Source organism: Rhincodon typus, chromosome 7 (genome assembly GCF_021869965.1).
Source record: "Rhincodon typus isolate 14 chromosome 7, sRhiTyp1.1, whole genome shotgun sequence".
NCBI lineage: Eukaryota > Metazoa > Chordata > Chondrichthyes > Orectolobiformes > Rhincodontidae > Rhincodon > Rhincodon typus.
Genome location: NC_063338.1, coordinates 26532394 through 26554501, shown reverse-complemented (window position 1 = coordinate 26554501; position 22108 = coordinate 26532394). Strand labels below are relative to the sequence as shown.

Below are 22108 nucleotides of genomic sequence, written 5' to 3'. Positions count from 1 at the left end.
GAAGAAGGGTCTAGGCCCGAAACGTCAGCTTTCCTGCTCCTCTGGTGCTGCTTGACCTGCTGTGTTCATCCAACTCTACACCTTGTTATCTCAGATTCTCCAGCATCTGCAGTTCCTACTATCTCTGAAACAGCCTAGTATTGTGTGTGATTTCAATGGAGAAATATAGTAGACTGGCCAACACCAGTTCTCTTAATGATCTACTGTGGGTGGGAATACATGCATGTGGGTCAGTGGGGAATCACTCAGAATGTATGGATCTAGTTAATGGCTCTAATGTGATAGATGGAATGCACAGGAAAGAAGTCGGGAATCTGTTTTAATGTGGGACGAGAAAACACCAATAATACACACCACGAAAGAGCAAAATCAGAAATGGAAAATCAATACATTTGTACAAAACGGTGGAGAAAATTGTTAATGAGGCAATTGATTCATTGAGACTTTTCGAAATGGAGCTTTGTGGAGAAGTAGTAATTAAGGATAATAAAATTATATTGTTTTATTTAAGATCGTATCACTGAAAAAAATCCAGAAGCTAACATTCAATGAGCTACTTGTGGATGTGCCACAACCAACCGCTTCCATGAACGGCCCACAAACTGTAGCTGAAAGGAATGGCCAATCAAATGTCACATTTTGGCTGGAGTTGGCTTGATGATGCTTATTTTCTTATCCGCCATCAAGCCAAAAGGCACCAATTTGATTGAATCTCAGAAATAACATTTAATAGCGCCGAAGGAGACCATTCGATTCTTAAACGCCGTGTCATTGGGGGCGCTTTTATTTTACTGCAGTCATCAGGGCCTCAGACCATTTCCTAAATAATGGGTTTTCCATAACTTCGAATGTTGAGCATATGAAACATGGACCTACATGGCAAAGATGAGAGGGCGGTCAAGAGCACAGAGCTAAAAAGACGCAGTTGACACCAGAAGATGGACGGGTTTAGGCCCTATCCCTGCCACAGTTAATCTAAAAGAGCAAGTGGGTGTAGTATGTTACTGACAGTAGGTTGACTCAGGCCCTAATAAAACATGAGGTGATTTCTCTCGATGATAAGGGACTACATCCATGTACAAAATTCCTTTGTTCATGCTAAGAATGTATTGTGGTTGTACATTATTATATTCTACAAAAGATATGGCTTCAAATTTTGGCTGTTTCTTCCCCTGTTATCTCTATGTGTATGACGTGTAACCAACAACATAGCAATAACCGAGATCATGTAAATACGCTTCAAGTGTTGGCGAAAACAAAAGCGTGTACAGCTTGGCCTAGCTTCCTAATCTTTCAGAATCGATTGCATTTTTCATTCCTACAAATGGTGGTGGTGCCACGATGAAATCGAGATATATTTGTCAAGAAATTTGTTTCCAACTTGTTTGGTGTGCCATTAACGACCATGGGTACCAAGAGAACCGAGGCTAATGGTGGGATTGCAGATCTTCCTGCTTTAACCGGAATACACTTATAATAATTCAGTTTGAAGTGAGTTGCAGTCAATGACTATCAATATTTTGCTAATCCTTCATTGCATATTTATGATGGATGTCGGACTCCTTAAAGTAAGTTCGCCAGGAGGGAGCCTCAACATCCTTAACAAGAGATTTTGCTTCTGTGTAAGCGTCTATTTAAGAAATAATGTGCAACCTTTGATTTCCCGTTCCGTTAGCAAAGACTATGTTTGAAAACTAGACTGAGTTAATGTACAGGAGCCTAACTTCTGAAACTGATAACATCATAAATATGAAGACGTATTAAGTGAAGTCATCTTCAGATAAAATGGGTTTTTCTTATTAATACTTATTAGTAATTGAATATTATTTCACATTCGTCTCCCTTCTTATTTAGCAACTGTGTGAGAACGCTCTCACAGTCGCCCCGTGAGAATGAAGTAATACAGAGAAAAGTGTAGGAAGGGATATAATTAGCAGAATGTAAATCAGACTCTTCTCTATGATATTAATACATTCATGTGAGGTATGCCTTTCATTGGCTTGCAGTGTTAAAACATGCACATAATCCAGCCAATTTGATGTTACCTGGGAACGGCTGCTACCCCGAAGATCCTCCCCATCATCCTGGACCCTATTACTCATGTGACACGGCGTCTGTTTGGACAAAGCGGGCGTGGTGGAAGCGGTTTCGCACTACTCAGGCTATCAGAAGAGAAGCAAGACACACGCTGGAGCATCACACTGTCATCCCCCACCCCACCCTCCTCCTCTCCCCCCACCCAACCCTTGTCAGCTCGTTGGCTCAACCGGCATCACCAGAAGAAGCTCGAGTATGCCGCTGGCTTAACTTGTGATCAACTTTTTGGCTTTAGCGGGGAAATTGGACTGAAGAAGCAATGATCACTTCAGCTTGGCCAAAGTGTGCAAGTCAACACAAGTGCTCGGGTGCCTGGGGCTGACTCATTGAGATCTATGTCCATGTACTTACACTCATATACTCCCCTATTGTTTAATCCTTTTTAATGGCTACGGCTGTTGTTGTCAGCACACGAAAAGATGCCTGTCATGAAAGGGTTGCTTGCGCCTCAGAACACCTTTTTGGATACAATAGCAACACGATTCGACGGAACTCGTAAGTGAACTACATCGATGTATGTCTTTGCGCAGAAACCGGGTGAGTTTAGGTGTGGGAGGAAGGAAGGGATGTTTCCTGTATCAGTTCGGGAAGATTATTATTTAATCAGAGGAAATTTTATGTCTTTATTGTAAAAGCGAAAACTTTGCCAGTGCCGCGGCTTCGGTAAAGACAGATGGAGCACACTCGAACGCATAGACAGTATTGTAGTTGTAAGAACACACTTTCACTCCAACTTAGTGAAATCGTAAGCTGAATATATACCTTCTCTGCAGCCGAGGACATAAGGGGTGTCTGCTATCTAAATTACAATGTTCAGTCCGATCTACCGCCTGCTACTGAAAAGGAAAATGTATTGTAACGGCTTCTTGTTACGTGATTATTGACCAGCTGTGATATGACATGTACAGTGCTGTAAAACGACCCGTTACATTAAGGCAGCATTTGTACATTGGAGTCCTCAGTGCTCCAGGATCTCCCAGAGCGACCTAGCACGATTCACTCCGACAGCTCAAAATAAATTGCTTGGCTGAACACTGAGACACTTTAGAAATCACCCAGCCCATTCCTCTCTTTTCGAATTGTTTAATAATATAACAGCTACAGTTCCCAATGTTACATTTCCCTATGGGAGCGCTGCAGCTGGTTTTCTTGTTTCAGCACCATGGTCAGAGACAATGGGGCTGCCGAAACAAGCAGCAAGGAAGCTGACCAGAAATGACAGATTGGCAGAGTTCCCGGTGAACGATAGTCCTTTCGCCCGCCTCCGCTCAATAAAGGAACTAGATAAGTTCAAATAGTGTTTTTTTTTAATTCAGTTTGCGGATAATGCATTCCCTGTGAAAAATATCAAACACCAAACAATTGTCCGATTATTTAAATTCACTTTTGAGGAAGAGTTTATGGTCTCCCTTTCAGATTACTCAATTTAAATGTTGTAAGAACCGTGAATGCTCTGAGATTACAACCACCAGAGTGCAGAATATGGGCTTCAGATAGTTGTGAATAGCTGTGAGTGTTAAATGATCCCGACTCAAAAGATTCATAGTTTGATAAAAGGCTTGGAAATCTTTCGGTCTTTGGCATAGTTCTTTACACTTTCCGGTGTTTAATTCATTCAGAGCCAGAGTACTTGTGACGATGAAATACCATGCTTTTGTTTTAAACGTGCAGACAGTCTTTAGATCCACTCTGTTAGGGAGACAACTGAGACCTGGCAAAATAATTCAAAAAACTGCACATGGGTGCTTTAAGAAACATAATGACCAGTTATTTTTCCATTGTCTATTAAATGATAAATGCCTAATGTAGGGAAAGCTGGATATTACTGACATATTGAAAGTTAATAAATGCAAAATAACACCATTTGAACAGCAGTAGATGGATGGAGTGAGGGGGAGAGACACTCTGTGCATATTAGCATCCATTTTTTGGATGGGACAATTGCCCTTGTACCATCAAATTGGCATCCACACTGGTTGTGCATACACTTGTGGTTGAATTGCACCTTATTAGTGAGAGAGCATATTGCAATGAACACCTCATCTGAAGCATACAGTCTAGATAGGTCATGGCACTGTCTATCGTGCAATGCTGAGTTAATACTAGCAGTGCAATTTTGGAGCTGAGCACTCCAACTGACAACCTCTTGTCAACTCATACTGTTGAATATGCATTCAGCAATTGGAAGAACTCCCGCACACCTCCCCCCCATCACACACACCCACACCCCATTAAATGTTACACAATGGGATCACCATTGCAGATTAGTTGTTGATTGATTTCTTCTGCTGCTACAATTCTACAAGTGTTTAGTGCTTTCTACCATTGTTTAAATTGCAAAAATCTACATGGATTGGTTTAGTAACTGCTAAAAGAATCTTAGGTGACCTCAAGGCTTACACACAAACCAAAACCAATTACCTTTCAACACTAGTAAGAATCCTCCTCGGAATACAGCACACTGTGGGGGTATAAACAGAGGCTGTGAAGTGCAAGACATATTGTTAGAAGAGGGAGGAAAGCTTTAGCTGGAGGCCAAAAGCACGCAAGATGTTCAGGCAGCAATTCTCCACCTGAGTCCCAGTGTGGAACAATGTGTGAGACATTCGTATGTCAACAGGAATGTCCTCTCGGAAATCTGCCGCTTGCTACAGCCACAGCTGCATCTTCAGAGCAAGGCAAGGACTGCATTGCCAGTGTCTGTGAAGGTGACCATAATCAATGATTTTGTTTTGTTGCTTTTTTGTAAAAATAATTTGGAGGTATTGTAACATTTCAGAGTTTGCTGTTGATTGCTGTATAAGGCAGGTCACTATAATTCTCTTTTTTTAAAGATAACTCCCTAACTACATTAGATTTCTTTTGATAGAGGAAAGCAGGTGGAGCATGTACAAGACTTCAGTTGGCATAGAGGCTTTCCTATGATGCTGACTATTTATCATTTCATGAGTGCTTTATGTTAACTCTACTCTTTACCAGAGACAAAAGGGATTTTCTCAATGTACAGTTGGTGTGTGGCAAATCACAAGGTCAGTTATTAGTATCCAGCAATATGTCACACAGTGGCAGTAGGTGGTATCAGTTATATTCCAGCTACCAAGGCAAAATAAAGTTAGTTGCTGGGCAGCAAAGCCTGATGACATGACTGTGAGAAGCTGAAAGAAGACAATGGATTCATACTCTATGGAGCCACTGCCAGCCCTCAGTAATCTTAGTTATCTGGGAGAGAACAGATTGCTAGCTTGCTGCAACACCATGTGAGCTATTTTGCAGATGATCCTCAACCATTATGGCAACAATCTGAGGCTGGAGTCTAAGCTTATATATGACTGTAATCCCAGTTTCCACTGTAACACCCCCATATTGTATGCCTGTTGCTTGTGCTTCAAGGGAAACTGTGACACTGGCTATTGGAGGTTTCATCAATGTACTATTGGAATTGGAAACTACTTGCACAGTGAAATGGTTGAAGTACTGGTTCTGAACAAAGCTCTGTACCAAGCAGGTCCTGGATGCAATGATTTTTTGAGATTGATCACAAGCTTTCCAGAATGCTTTCCAATGTATTGAACATCTCAGTGTGCATTCCCATTAGCATTCTTCTGTTGGCTTATGCATCAATATCCTCAACTGAGTTCTCTGTAGCAGAACCTTTGCATTCTTGGTGATCTGGCATCTGTACTTTCCTTAGTCCCTGCTCTGACTGCATATACTTGTAGATATTTTTCTTATCAACCTGTTCAGAAATGTTGATGCAAACCTCTGGAGCAGGTAGGACTTCAACATGGGCTCCCTGGCCCAGAGGTAGGGACAGTACCACTGAACCACAAGCACATTTATGCATATTACTTGTGCCATGTATCTCACCACATGCAGATCACCCTTCAGTTTTGTACTCGAAGATACACAAAATGTCAATATCTGAGCTGATAGGTGCCAGTGTGCAATCATTTGACAGGGCAGTGTCATTATCACTACTTCTCCTGTCTTACCTAATCAGGTTATAGCACTTGAGTATATGACACTGAAAAAGCCCAGGTTAAGAGTCAGTTGCAAGAAGTAAGGAAAGTAACAGATGCTTACTTACATTACCAATGACTTGTAAATTAGAAGCGTGTGTAATAAAGAGAGAAAGTTGGATATGAGAAGAAGGATTAGATATCAAGATATAATGTTTAACCTTACCACTGGCTACGGTCTCAGCTTTCCACTAATGGTCAGCATTATTTCCTGTATGGGAGTTAGGAACTATGAATGTCCTCCTCTGGTTTGTTGATGTTGTCTCCGTTCATATATCACCTTGGTCTGCAAGTGAGGTAGACATGTGTCATCATGTGTTGTATGATCTGTTTGGTGACATGACTGTCATGGTAGAATAACTGTCGGGGTGTGTAATCTGTGAAATGTGTAATGTGAGTATTGCCATAGTCTTAGGTGTAAGAATTCTGTGTAAGATTAAAGGCATATGAAAGTCAGGTATGAGATTTAATTGGTATATTTGTTGATAGGTCAGTGATGGGGATATGGCAATGTGAGCAGTGCCTAATGCTCCAGATGCAGTTAGTAGAGAGAACGTGGTGTGTGAGGATGCATTTATTGACTACTTATGTGAACATGTGAGGTTACTGAACTTCTTGTTTTACTGCATCTAGGTCCTCAGGGCTTGACTTGCTTGGCAATTTGCCCCCACTGCTTTGGCCATTTTTCAAGAGAACCATTTCAATTCTTAAATTTTTCAGGATTTTTCTTTTTTTCATATTTCTCTCTCTTTCACAGTCCAATCTTTTTGCCCTCACTTTGGCATAGAATTTACTTACCTGACCCACCAGTCAGAGTGGGTCAGAAAATCCCAAAGAATTTGGAACTCACACGGGTTGTGGATGAGTTTGTTGACTTGCTCACTGAGCTGGCTCATTATTGCTCAGACATTTCGGCACCATGCTAGGTGGCATCATCAGTGGAGCCTCCAATGAAGTGATGTTATTCTACTCCACTTGGAATTTATACTGTCTGGTCTGTTATGGTGAGTACTGTCATTTCCAGTTTTGATCTGTATGGGTTTGTACATGGGGTCCAATTCTATATGTTTGTTGATTGAAAATGGGTGGAGAACCATGCCTCTAGGAATTCTGTGCATGTCTATGTTTGGCTTGGGCTACTATGGTTACCTTGTCCCAGTTAAATTGATGGTCTGAATGTACCAATACTAAGGAGAGTTCGTTGTGCCGTTTTGCTGCAAGCTGATGTTTATGTATTCTGATGGCTGGTTTCCTTCCTGTCTGTCCGATGTAATGTTTGTGACAGTCATTGCATGGTATTTTGTAAACCACGTTCATTCTGCATGTTGTGGGAATGGGGTCTTTAATCCTTGTAAGTGTAACCATAAAAGTAACCATAGTAGCCCAAGCCAAACATAGACACGCACGGGAATTTCGTGAGGCTTGGTTCTCCACCCATACTTCAATCAACAAGCATATAGAATTGAACCCCATATACAAATCCGTACAGATCAAAACTGGAAATGACACTACTCACTATAACAAACCAGACAGTATAAATTCCCAAGCGGAGTAGAATAACATCGCTTCATCAGAGGGTCCACTGATGATGTCACCTAGCATGGTGATGAAACATCTGAACAAAAACAATCCAGCTCGGCAAGCAAGTCAACAACCTCATTTGGAATTCATGATTTTTACACACAACCCATGGAGTAATAAGGACATACTGAGGCTGTACTTGAGAATGAATCAAAAAAAAATGTGCATAGAGTCGCTGATCCATTTGAGTCCAGAAGACGACCTGATTGTTCCACTCAGTAGAGGCCACAGGGCTAGGTTGGTCTGTGTGGGGATGGAGGAAGTTGGCTATTCCTAAGCAAAAGTCAATTTTGTAAATGTGGAGAGGTGTGTGTGGTTTAACCGTAGGATGCGGAGTGGGAGGTGGAATGAATCCCCAAGGAGAGGGGAGCCTGTGTCTAGGGGAGCAGATTGGACGCCTCATGGGGAACATCACTAAATTGGTGCCTGATCTTGAGGACTCCTCAGGCAGGCTGGCAGGACCCAGGAAATGTGCGTAAAGGCATTCATGCTCTGCATCCCCAAGTCCTCACCTCGATGTAGCTGCTGTGTTTCTAGATGTCAGAAAATCCAGACAACAGCAGATAAAATTTTAAACAACTAAGTAATGTTGAAATTTACAACTTCATTATCATGTATAAAGAACCAAGCTTCCTTTTTGGAGCTTGTTGCTACATTTCATGCTTCCCTCTCATATGTAAGGTAACCGTCTCTTAAAGGTAAAGTAAGATTTGTAATTTCTAAAGACACCACTAAACATATTCTCCTCACACTTTTCCTATTGCAGCCAAAGGAACCAGTATCTCTGTGACATCCTGGTCCACTTCTCAATCATCCCTAACCTCTCCCCTTCGAATCTTCCCATGGCATTTTTATCATGCGAGAGCAAAATGCACATCTATCCTCTTCTCCCTTCATTGTCCATGGCACCAGAAACACGCCTTTCAAGTGAAGCAGCATTTTACATTCATTTCTTTCAATCCACTTGACTGGATGGCTGGTTTTATGATGCAGTGACACCAACAGTATGGGTTCAATTCCTGAACCAGCTGAGGTTACTCTGAAGAACTGTCCTTCTCGACCTTTCCCTTCCTTGAGGCATGGCAACCCTTAGGTTAAACCACCACCAGTCAGCTCTCCCTCTAATGAGAGAGCAGTCCAATGGTCTGGTAAAACTATGGCAACTTTACATTGTATTCATTGTTCACAATGCAGTCTGCCCTACACTAGGGAGACAGCCACAGATTGGGAGACAATTTTTCAAAACACATTCATTTTGCCCTCAAGCATGACTCTGAGCTTCCAATGACCTTTCATTTTAATTTAATTCTTCTCTTTACTTTTATGTTGAGCTTTCAGTCTTAGACCTCTGCCAGTGCTCCAATGAAACCAAATTCAACATAATCTCAAGGAATAGCATCTAATCTTTGAGTGTGGAATTTACAGCCTTCCAGATTCAACACTGAGTTTAACAAATTTCTTGGTCCGGGCTCATCTTTTGTTTCACTGTTACTTTTTTCCTGTCCCATCGCCAGTTCCTTTGACCCTTCACAAATAACCACTTTGTCATTTATTCGCCCCTGTTCCACCTCTTTGGGTCCTTTTCCCCACTGTCTCTCATTTCACCTACTAATACCCTATTAAATTTCAATTTTTTTTCCATTTCAATGAGCTTTAACTTAGTTCTACTCTCCACAAATGGTGCCCAGACGTATTAAGTACTTCAGGCATTTTCTGTCTTCATTTTAGATTTCCAGCATCTACAGTGTTTTGTCCTTCCAAGTTCTAAATACTCTTCTACTTCATGCACATTCACTTTCATTCAGTGATATCTTGCCTTTCTATTTGAAGCTAAGATATGGTGATCCAGGCCAGACTGTAGTTATCTTATTTGGCTGTAAAGGTGGAGGTGCATTACCCCTTTGAACTATAGCAGTTATAGTGTACCCACAGTATGAGAAAGTTCCAGAATATTGATGAACAATGATGAATAAACACTGATGTATGCTTATCAATTTGTTCTGAGATTTTTGGGGTATTTGAAGATGATGATGATCCCATGTTATTGCAGTTTCGTCCTTACAATTAAGAAAGTAGTTATCAGGTTTCACAAATTAAAGGAGCACATACAATGATGGATGAACCTATTCAGTTGGGTTTTGTTGAAGCCTTTTGAATGTATGAGTATGTTAAGCCTCATAAATTATATTGTTATTATCAAGATCGTAAATTTTGGCTTGCCTGCGTGCTGGATTGGGAATACATGGTTAAAAAATGAAACCTCTGCAAAGTTGTGTAGTACTTGGTATAGACCAGCAGTAAATGGACAGTAGATTGCCTAGCAATCTTTTCTGTCATGTGCACTTAGGGTCTTATTAGATACAAAATCAGTGCTTGATATCTGACCCTGGCAGCCTTATTAAGGATTTTCGTTCATCCTTCCTACATCTATCCCCATACTTTGTGGGATAGGTTGAAATTGACGACCATCACTTGCTGAATAAGTTGCACTGCTTTTCCTTAAGGTGAGTGCCTCAGTGTAATAAATGCAGCAACTCTACTCATACCCATAGAGTCATAGAACTTTACAGCACAGCAAGAGTCCTTTTCGTCAATTGTCTCCAGCCATCAAACACTTATCCGTTCTACTCGCATTTTCCAGCACGTAGCCCATAGATTTGCATGCTTTGCAGTTTCAAGTCTTCATCTCAACACATCGTAAATGTTTTGATGGTTTCTGCCCCATCACCCTTTCCGATAGTGAAATCTAAGTACTCACTACCCTCTGTGTAGAAAAAAAAACTTCCTTAAATCCTCCCTAAATTTCCTGCCCCTTACCTTAAGTTCATGTCCCCAGGTTAAGAGATATTAAGAGGAAAACTTTAAAAAGTTAGTTCCTTATCTACCATAATTTTATTCAATGCAGTCAGGATCCTCCACCCCCACTACCTCCTCCACCCTCACCACCACAACTACCACCACCAGCAGTATTCTCTCCACTAAGGGAAAAAGAACCCTAATCTAACTTGTCTGTCTTCACAGCTGAAATACTCCAGCATAAGCAACGTCCTCATGAATCTCCTCTGCACAGTCATAGTGCAATCATACCCTTCCTATAGTGTGGTAACTAAAACTCAACACAGTATTCCAGATGTGGCTTAACTTAATGTTGTATGCATATCCAGCATAACTTCACTACACTTGTATTCTATGCCTCAGCTAATAAAAGCAAATATTCCATGTGCCTTCTTAACCACACTATTCACCTGCCCGGCTGCCTTCAAGGAGCTGTGGGTATGCACACCAAGGTGTAAGGCTTTCCTCCTCAATATTTACCACACCACAGGTATTCATGCCATCTGAGAACTTGCTGATCAAACATCATGCCCTTTCACTATCCATCAAATTATTCAATGTGGTCAGAGTGGGAAGGTACATGGATACCATGCAATTCGAAAAATGAACAACAATCTCTGTTTTCTCTCTTCATTTTTACTTTTGCTATCATTGTTTTTTGTAGATAATTTTATTTACTCTGTACAGCCCTTGGAACATTTTGAATATTAATTTTACATATTTGTGTCTTCATATGGACTATGACTACTTTTCCCCCTTATATGCAGTCCGTTACCTTTAATTGCTCCTGCCTCTTTGAGATTTTAAGATCTTTTAAAGCTAGCAGATAAGCTCCAGGAGCTCACCATACATAATGAGTTAGGGTTGATTGTGAATTCTACCTGGCAAAAGCATTAACTTTGCTTACTCTAGTTTAAGCACCATCAGAAAATGTCCAGTATTGAATGGCGATAGACAGGCATACTATCTTTCTAATACAATGGTCAGGCTGTGGCTGTACTGTGGGCAGATGATATTGTTGCGAGGTTGGGTAGAGTACTAGTGGATTGGGAGGAAGGACATTAGATTTTGGTGTTTGCAAAATGTTGCTGTTTGTGAAATGTCTGTGAAATTCTTAGGGGAAAGCAGTGCATGGTCCCTTTAAAAGATGATGTGTTTCTTCTATGCTTAGAGATTCAAAAAGGATATCTGTGGGTTTGCAGGTGCACAGAGCACCTGGATTGAAACATTTCTATCAAAAGACTGTACTGTTGGCAGGCAAAGCAGCATTTTTACCAATACAACATGTTTTTGGATTTGGCTAATTAATTTAAACCAGGCCCTTAGATACCAAAAACAAATTAAATTTAAATCTGATAGTTTTGACAGCATAGAACCAATCCTATTGTCAGAATTTGATACATCATTAAGGGTATAAAAGATGAGGGCATTTGGAAAATAGGGGGAAATTCAACTGCCATCTGCCAAGAGAACAACACTCAACTCTAAAAGAAAGAATCACTGGGCCTCACAGAATTCTCTAAGCCTTAGATTGAGCTCCATCTAAATTAAAGGTACCTACAACACAAATAGGTAATGTTCCTGTCAAAAGAATTTGACAGAGAAGGCGTTCCCAACAGAAGGATTCACCGAGAAGGCACAAAACATTTCGGAATATGTAACCTGGCTGTAATTTTGAGAGACTAAATTCTATTTATTTTTTATTTTGGTTTATAAAGGTGGGGCTAATATTTATTGGAACAGCATACCATTAGAATCTTGAGAATGGTTAGTAGTTGGAAGGAATTTATTCAGTTTGTTATGAGTTTATTGTTCTCTGATAGAGTTAGATAAATGCATTGTTACTTGTTGATTATAAAGTGAGTGTCGGGGTTTAATTTATTTAACTACTCCTTTATAACAGATTCGGGCTCTTTTAACAGATTATAGGGTGGGCACACTTCTCTGGGTGTTTCGGTTCTAGTTATCAGCGGCAGGGGGTCGACCTCCGCTTTATAACAGACTGGGAGCTTGGGTCCAGGATCTGGCCAGCTCGCATCTGGGATTTGGACAAATTAGGACATATCGGGTCTGGGATTTGAATGGATTTGGACAGATCTGAATGGATCTGGACAGATCTGGACAGATTTAGGGTGCGAAAGATCCCAGCAGATTTAAACAGACGTTGGGGATTAATGTCCTAGATCTTTAAATAAAACATAAGTAAGAAAGGGAAAATCTGTTTAATTTCGGTTTCTTGTTATTGGTTAAATCAAAAGTGGGGAAATGGCTCTTAACATTGCTAAAGAGATTTAGGTGGTCAAAGATACTACCCAAATTTGCCAAGAAAGCTTAGAAAGACAGAAATAGGAGAAACTTTTAGAATTAGCAGACTGGCTAGAATTGGATTTAACTAGGGATAAGAAGAAAGCTGAAATTGAAATGGTGTTAGTGAAGTATTTAGGTATACCAAAGAAACAATCAAGTGCACTGGAGTTAGAAAAAATTAAATTGCAAATAACACAACTGGAGTTAGAGAATGAAAGGGAACTGAAACAGTTTGAATTACGGTTACAAGCAGAGGAAAGGCAAAGAGAGAAAGAGAGAGAATCTGAACTTCACGAGTTGCAAATTAGACAGGATAGCCAACTTAAAATGATGGAAATAAAAGAAGAAGATAAACTTAGTGAGGAGGAGGGTGATCATGAGCAAACCCATCGTAGCCAAAGACCAAGTCGGGATATATACAAATATGCCACAACATTACCAAAATTCAATGAAAAAGATGTAGAAGCCTTTTTCATTTCCTTTCAGAAATTGGCTAAACAGATGAACTGGCCAGAGACTGTGTAGGTAATGTTAGTTCAGACCAAGTTGGCAGGCAGGGCTAGTGAGGTGTTTGCAGTGCTATCAGAGGAGGTGTCAAGAGAATATGAAAGAGCAAAACAGGCTATTTTGAGTGCTCACAAATTGGAACCAGAAGCATACAGAAAACAGTTCAGAAAAGTAAGAAAGGAACCAGGTCAGACTTATATCGAGTTTGAAATAATTATACAGAGCAACGTCAATAGATGGATGAGAGCATGAAAGATAGAAAAGACATATGAGGAACTTAGAGATGTTATTCTGCTGGAGGAGTTTAAAAACTCACTTCCAGAAATGATCAGAACTCATTTTGATAAACAGAAAGTTAAAACAGTGAGAGGTGCTGCAGAAATGGCAGATGAATACACATTAGTACATAAATCGAAATCTAGCTTCCGACAGCAATTTCATTCCATGAGGGATAGAAACTGGGAAAGAGGGAGATCCTTCAATGAAAAACAAAGAGTAGATCACTGGGAACAGTTTACCATGTGTGAAAAAAGAAATGCAAGAGGGTGGAAAAGAGATAAAAGACCTCAGATGTTTTCACTGTAACAAGGTGGGACAAACAAAGCCACAGTGCTGGTGGATTAAGAAAGGCCCTATGAAGAAGAATGTGGTAAAAGACGCTAAACCAGTGGGATCATTAAGGTAGTGAAGGAAATCCCAAGAGATGTCGAGGAGCTGCAGGCGAGTGCACAGCCTAGTCATGGGCTGGAAAGTAACATAGTGCCTGATCTTTTCAAAGACTTCACCTGTGTGGGTAAGGTTTACTCAGGTAGAACAGGAGGAGTAGGCAAAGAAGGTAACCTATTTAGTGATATGGGAGTTGGTCTAAGAGGTGAAAATATTTGCACTCCTTCTGAAATGTTGCCTGAGGGACTGATAATCTGTGGAATTAATGGAGAGAGAATTCACTTTACTCATTCATTCATGGGACGAGGGCATTGCCCATCCCTAATTGCCTAGAGGGCAGTTATGAGTTAACCACATTGCTGTGGGTCTGGAGTCACATGTAGGCCAGACCAGGTAAGGATGGCAGTTTCCTTCCCCAAAGGACATTTGTGAACGAGGTGGGTTTTTTCAACAATTGAGAATGGATTCACAGTTATCGTTAGATTCTTAATTCCAGATATTTTAGTGAATTCAAATTACACCATCTTCCATGGTGGGATTTGAACGTGGGTCCCCAGAACATTATCTGGGTCTCTGGATTAACAGTCCAGCGATAATACCGCTAGGCCATTGCCTCCCCTTTATTAGAGTTCCCCGGTGTAAGGTAAGGTTAGAAAGTCCAATCAAGACTGGGAAAGTGATAGTGGGAGTGATTGAAAGCTTGGCTATTCCAGGAATACAGTTTGTTCTTTGAAACAATACAGTGGATCAATGTGGGAGTGATGCCCATTGTCGTGGAGAAGCTGAAAGAAAACCAGCGAACTGAGCAGTTAAATGGAAAATACCCTGGAATTTGGTAAAAGAAAGAATCACTGGCTCTCACAGAATTCTCTAAGCTTTGGAGTAAACTCCATCTAAATTAGAGGTACCTATGGCACAAATAGTTAATGTTCCTGGCAAAAGAATTCAACAGAGAAGGTGTTCCTGATAGAAGAATTTGTCAGAGAAGGCACAGAACATTCCAGAAGATGTAACTTGGCTGTAATTTCGAGAGGGTAAATTCTAATGTTTTAAATTTTTGTTTATATTAGTGGGGCTTGTAATTATTGGAACACCATACCATTAGAATCTTGTTTTATTCGGGAATAATTAGCAGTTAGAAGGGATTTGTTCAGTTTGTTAATAGTTTAGTTAATCTGTTCACTGTTAGAGTTGATAAATAAATTGTTACTTGTTGATTATAAAATGACTGTCAGGACTTTATATATATTTAACCACTCCTTTACAACAGATTGGGAGCTCTTTTAACAGATTACAGAGTGAGATGCACCTCTCTGGGTGTTTCAGTTTTAGTTAGCTGGGGGTGGGGTCAACCTCCGCTTTATAACAACATGCATATTATAACCAACTTTTGACAAAATTGAAATCACAAATTAAACAACATTCTGACCAAAGCTCATTAACAGTAAACATCACAAAATAAAGGTCCCTGTTAACAATGTAATACATAGACAAGTAAAACAAAGAATAAACATTTTTTGGTTTTTCACAAGGGCTAACATACCATTGCTGACTGTAACATAAAGCAGTTCCTGTATTTACCTGAAGTGCAGTGACTGTACTTGAAGATGATATCAAGGAAATTGTTAATGAACTTGATCAATTTTGTTTTCACTCAGAGCCCAATCTGACGGATATAAACATTGGCATCTGACAGTAGCCATCAATTGACATAACGGTTACAGTCTTATATGTTTGCTACTGTCATCAGCAGGCTTTAGATTGAAGTGGTATTTGCTGGCAGCAGTAAATGAGGGAAACCAAAGCTGTTCACCATTTCTGTGAGAACAAGCAGTGTTTCTGTAATTCACTGGAAAGCAATGAGGTAAAAGATCTTTATGCCAAGAACTATTTAATCTCGCTGCTCTGCTCTGTTCTACACTAAATTTATCTTTCAACCTGACACTAATTCCCTCCAATCTGCTATCTCTCTCCCCTTCAAAAGCCTCGCCAAGTCATGTTTCCACTACCTCTTCTTTCACTGCTCGCAAGCATAATTATTTTCGTTTCTGAGAAACGTGAAGGACATTGAAATGTTAATGTGTTGCATAAAAACAAGTTGTTCTTTGTGTGTCGACAGTATACTTGGTCAAGCCTTGATTCTTTGATATGGTGTCCCTCCTATACGAAGGATGTTGTGAAACTAGACTATACAGAAAAGATTTCTGAGAATGTTGCCAGGGTTGGAGTTACAGGGAGAGACTGACTAGGCTGGGGCTATTTTCCCTGGAGTGTTGAAGGCTGAGGGGTGACCTTATAGAGCTTTATAAAATCATGAGGGGCATGGATAGTGTAAATAGTCTTTTCCCTGGGGTGGACGAGTCCAAAACTAGACAGCATAGGTTTAAGGAGAAATGGGTAAGAATTAAAAGGGACCTAAGGGGCAACTTTTTCACGCAGAGGATGGTGCATGTATGGAATAAGCTGCCAGAGGAAGTGGTGGAGGCAAGTACAATTACAACATTTAAAAGGCACCTAGACGGGTATATGCATAGGAAGGGTTTGGAGTGATATGGGCCAAATGCTGTCAAATGGGACTAAATTTATAAAGGATATCTGGTCAGCATGGATGAGTTGGACCAAAGGGTCTGTTTCTGTGCTACATATCTCTCTGACTCTATTTAAAGTTCTTTTTATTTGCTCTGGCAAGTAATAGTAGAAACTTCAGATTACAAAATATCTCAAGAGGGGTGACCCTTATAAAACTTTGTAATATCATGAGGGGCACGGATAGGGTGAATAGCCAAGGTCTTTTTCCAAGAGTGGGGGAGTCCAAAACTAGAGGGCACAGGTTTAAGGTGATGTGGGAAATATTTAAAATGGACCTGAGGGGCAATATTTTCATGCAGAGGGTGGTGCGTGTATGAAATGAGTTGCCAGACGAGATGGTGGAGGTGTTTACAATTACAATGTTTGAAAAGCATCTGAATGGATACACGAATAAGAAGGTGTGGAGGTGCTGGTGTTGGACTGGGTTGGACAAGGTCAAAAATCACACGACACCAGGTTATAGTCCTACAGGTTTATTTGAAATCACTAGCTTTCAGAGTATTGCTCCTTCCTCAGGTGTATTGGGAGAGGAGGTATCAAGACACAGAATTTATAAGTAAAAGATCAAAGATTCATACAACTGATGCGAATTTATTGAATGAACCTAAAATCGGAGCCTGCCATCTTAGGTTTATTCAATACATTTGCATCAGTTGTATGATCCTTTGATTTTTTTCCTTATAAATTCTGTGTCTTGATATTTCCTCTCCCAATACACCTGAGGCAGGAGCAATACTTCGAAAGCTAGAGATTTCAAATAAATCTGTAGGACCATAACCTGGTGTCGTGTGATTTTTGACCATGGAATAGGACGAGTTTAGAGGGATATTGGCCAAATGCTGGCAAATGGGACTAGATCAGTTTAGGATATCTGGTTGGTATAGATGAGTTGGACCGAAAGGTGTGTTTCTGTGTTGTACAACTCTATGACCTCAGGAAAAGCTTTAGGCACCAAGTCAAAATGGAGAGAAGCTGTGGAAAATTACAAAAACAAGGTTGAATTGATCCTTTCTGTGAAGAATTTGAAGTTGGTGTTAGGAATCTGAAAACAGAAAGAATCATTTCTTATGCTACAGAAAAGGAAGAGAGAGGGAGTATGACACTTATGGTGGGCATGCAAGGAACCAGAGCAGAAAGATAAAGAATGCAAATTGAAGTTAGAGCTGGATAAAATCACAGAGGTGGCTTGAATCAAGATCTGAAAGAATTTGAGATTGAGGATTTTGAAGCTGATCCATTGGAAGCCAAGGAATCAGTAGAAGTTGGGGAGGATTGAAGAGATGTGATTGCAACTCTTTATTTGGTGTAAGATGTGGCTCACATATCTTTCAACCAGGTCCAATAATAATCTGATAAATTATCGTTTATTACACAGCTATTTATGGATCCATGCTGTGCAAGTATTCATAACTATATTTCTCTCCATTGTAACAATGTCTAGACCTCTAAACCTATTGAGATCATGAAAGGTATATTTATAAATACAGGTTTTGTCATTCTTCTGTGAATGTTTTGCTGCAGAAGTGGATTTTGTAACCGTAAAGAAAGGGGGATGTGAGAGAGAAGTCAAGCTCTCCACACAGCATCCTAACCACTGAGAAATTTTAGGGAGTACCTCTCCTGCCTCCACCTCAGCCAGAATCTCTGTCTGAGATGCTTTCATTTCACAAAGGAGGTGTTAACTATTTTGTGTCTCCTACAACACTACTTGGATCCTCACAGCAAGTGAAAACAATATTGCCAGCAGTGATCAAGGTCATCAATGTCAGGAGCAGGTGGCAGCTACATCTCACAGTTTGCTGTCTGTCTTTTCATTATGGAGATGACACAGCCCCTGTATAGAAGCTGTGGGGACTTACCATCTTCTCACTGACCAGAGAGCAGCATTAGGTTACAACGTCTGGATTTATTAAGCTGACAGGGTTCTTGGAGGTGTAGGGTGCCATTGACTACACTCACATGGGTCTACAGGCACCACATATGAAAGGGAGGGTGAGCCAAAAATGCTACTGCTTTATTAACTATTGTGCTCATGCTCAGATGCTCTTCTTAATGAGTATTTGCGGTCCTGGTAGCAGCCAGGGCACATTCAATCTGTGCCAACTCGTACGCCTGCCATTTTTCACTCACTATGAAGTATTGAAGGCTGGTTGACAAGGAATGCCCACACTACATCCAACTAATGCCTCCCATCCATCACCCTACAGTTGGAGAACAGCGTGCCTATAATACAGCCAAACAGTCATCAGAAATATCGTAAAATGAACCATCAGCATCGTTCACATGGAGCCCTCCAGTACTGACCTCCTCCAGAGCCTGGATAACATGATCCCTTGCCATTTGGAGGACAGAGGCCATCTCAGGAGAAGGAGAAGGAAGTGGAGCAACCAAGGAAGATCCCTTCACTTTGTTCTAACTATTCCTGGACCAGGACTCAGATTCTGCTTCCCCTGAAATGTCATTCCCACATCACTGTTGATCTGCAATTCCCAACCTTTCAATCTATCTATCAAAATTCCAAAAAAAACAACTTTTTGTTGAATGTATCCTCACTAGCGTCCGTTTGGCAAACGATATATCAGGCAGATTTACTGCCACCATCCTCCATTTAGATTGGGTTCTAAAAGGTCTGGTTTGTCTAGTATGGCAGAGGAAACATGAGGACATTGAAATGTTAATGCATTAGGTTGTCTAATGAGGACAGGCTTTTAGTTTAAACTAGATCTAGTTCATTGCTTGGTAAGAATCAGGTACAAGTTATATTGGTTTGATAGACATTGTTACAAAGATTAGGAGGGAAACCTAGATGGTAGGCCTATCTCCATTAAGATCCTGAGCTCTTCTCTCAACCAAATCTATGCGACACCATCATGTACTCCTCAGCATTAACCCTTTTCAAGCCTAAGACCTTATACACCAAAATCCACTAACATGAAATCATTCCATAAGAACTTTGTCTAACAACACCTTGAATAAAACATTAAAAATTGAACTATTCACTCTTGTGCATTCCTTTAGCACCTATCTTTGTGAAGGCCTTTTCCTTGCACTGCTACCCTGTGGTACCCCAGCGGTTGCAGTATGGATGGTGGAAGGCAGCTGGTTTTCACCGGAACACTATAGACGGCCTTGCAGGCTTACCTCAAGCAATCCTGGAAGTAGAAAACCCAGCTACAGGCTGCACCACCTTGGCCTATGTGACAGCATTTCTGTGCTGGCAGGCTGAAAGACAATAGCAAGAACACTGGTTTGGTGGGAGTGCTGGAAGTAGGAGTGCTGCCAACCTGAAATGTTAGTGCTCCAGAGAGTCACTTGCACGTCCCTGGATGGTGTCTCAACATGTGCTAGCAATCAGCTGGAGTACAATTGCTTTGCTGCTGTGGGATCCTGCGTATCCTTTGAGCACAGGTGTTAGCAGCAATCTGAACTGACATGGAGCCAAACTTGAATCTCATGATGTCAGTCTGAGTTTCCACGTTAACGTTGAGATATTGGACAGTTTCTGCATGTGCTGCAATGGAAGCTAATACTTTGAACTCCAGACAAGATTTTCAAATGCTATAATGAATGAGCTCTGAACTCCGTATGAAACTATGTGCCAAGTGGGAGCCACAGTGCTCCTAGCTCCTTGGCAGTGATAAGTGGTTCTCTGGCTCAGAGAATGCCTTATAGGATTCCTGGGTCCCTTTGGGACTTGGCAGATTTCCTCCCTTCTAGTTCTATGTCAATAATTGCTTCAGCACCCCACCATCTGAAATCCTGGGAACTTGTTTGCTGATGTGTGCTTCGACTTAGTTGGTTTTTCCTTCCAGGTAATCATTAGATGCGTTCTTGTTGCATGAGTGCGGCTCCCCTTTAAAATGAGGAAGCTGTTTTGATACATTCCAAACCAATTGTCCTTCGCACCAGCCACACATGTCACCGTGCCCACTCTAGAGTGTGCAGTCAGTCAGCAGTATTGTCTGCACTGGCTTCAAAACTGAAATCATTTAACCGAGGAGTGTGAGTTTGTACTCTGTTTACCTCACTGCAACTGGATATAGGGAATGGGATGAATTAAAAACAGGCCTTATTCAATTTTCCCCTTTTATGTTCTTCAAAATGGACAATGTTAATCCTAGAAATGTAACACTTTCCCAATAAATTATTAATTCATTATCCGTTGCTGCCAATATTAGTATTGTTATTTTTAATACTCATGTGAATAAACATACCAAATTGTGTATAACGTCGTTTGAACTCCAATTTCTCTGCTTCAGCACATGCCTAAACGTTATTATCATAAGTATAGCCCACCACTTATGTCAATTCCCTTATTTGCTGCCTTTACATTATCTCCAAATAGAGACAGTTTAGGACAGTTTAGCATTGTGAACTTTAGTGATGAGGAACTACACAGGGACTATCAATGTGCATTTAGGATGCAGTTGAAGAGTGTGAGAAGAATTGACTAACCAAATGGGCCACCTTATTCTTCATATTTACAAATATGAATGAAGATTTAAATTCTTTTCATTATTTTTCAGGCTCTAAAGCTAGTCAAAAGGCGCATGTGATTCTCTGTCACTGGGAGACAGTCATCTTATATTTTTCTCCTTGAGCTCCTCACTAAGGTTTGTAGCAGAGTGAAGAAGATTGAACCTGATTATCTTCCTTTTCTGGAAAAGTTCCTTTATAGTGCTACAAACTATTTGTAATGTTTCACATTTTCAGTGAAATTTCCCCTCTGACATGCCAATCTGTACATTATGACTGAATATACCACATGAGCTGATGTTTTCTCTTTCTCCATTAAATACTGACTTCAGAGTTAAATAAAGACAAGGAAAATATGTGGTTACTATTTCTTTACTTCATATTCTCATCATTTACTAATAAACTTCGGAATCATTGCAAACTTGAAGGCTCAGAGGTATACTCTGCCTCCACATTTTCATGGTGACTAAGTTAAAATCTTAGACTCAAACAGAACTCTTAACCACATCGAAGGAATACAATTTATATCCAACTGCAAAACTCAGATTTTTAGTGCAAATTTTTTGTTGTTAGACCAGTTACTAGTCCAGCTATGCAGCATCTGTTGCTTAAAAATACTTAACTTGTCATTTTTATATGTTTTTTCTGAGTCTGTGACTTTTAATGAGATGTCCATTTTAAAATCACTGATTAGACCTCAACTGCATTGTGGACAATTCTGAGCAATTTGAAAAAGTTGTCAAGGCATTAGAAAGGACACAAAAAGGGTTGTTATGACATTACTAGTGATGAGGGTTCATTCATGAAGAGAGGTTTGAAAATTATGATTTCTTCTTGGAACAGGGAAAATTAAGAGATGGCCTTGCCAAGAGGTTTTCCAGATGATGAGAGGTTTAAATAGAGATCAATTTTACCCTCTCAAATGAGTCAAGAACCTGAAATCATTGTCAAAAAAATCTAGACGAGAGATGAAAATAAATGTTTTTCACAAAGAGGTATTAGTATCTGTAGCAATCTACTTGATAGAAGCT

At 40.3% G+C, this 22108-nt stretch overlaps 1 protein-coding gene across 1 annotated transcript in view; it reads left to right on the top strand.

Moving 5' to 3' along the window:
- Positions 1 to 2516: 2516 nt before the first annotated feature.
- The window catches only part of kcnh3 (potassium voltage-gated channel, subfamily H (eag-related), member 3), a 546526-nt gene continuing 526934 nt past the window's right edge, over positions 2517 to 22108 (top strand). Inside the window, exon 1 of the mRNA XM_048598723.1 lies at positions 2517 to 2592. Within this exon, the coding sequence (XP_048454680.1) occupies positions 2517 to 2592 (76 nt within the window). The remainder of the gene's footprint in view (positions 2593 to 22108) is intronic.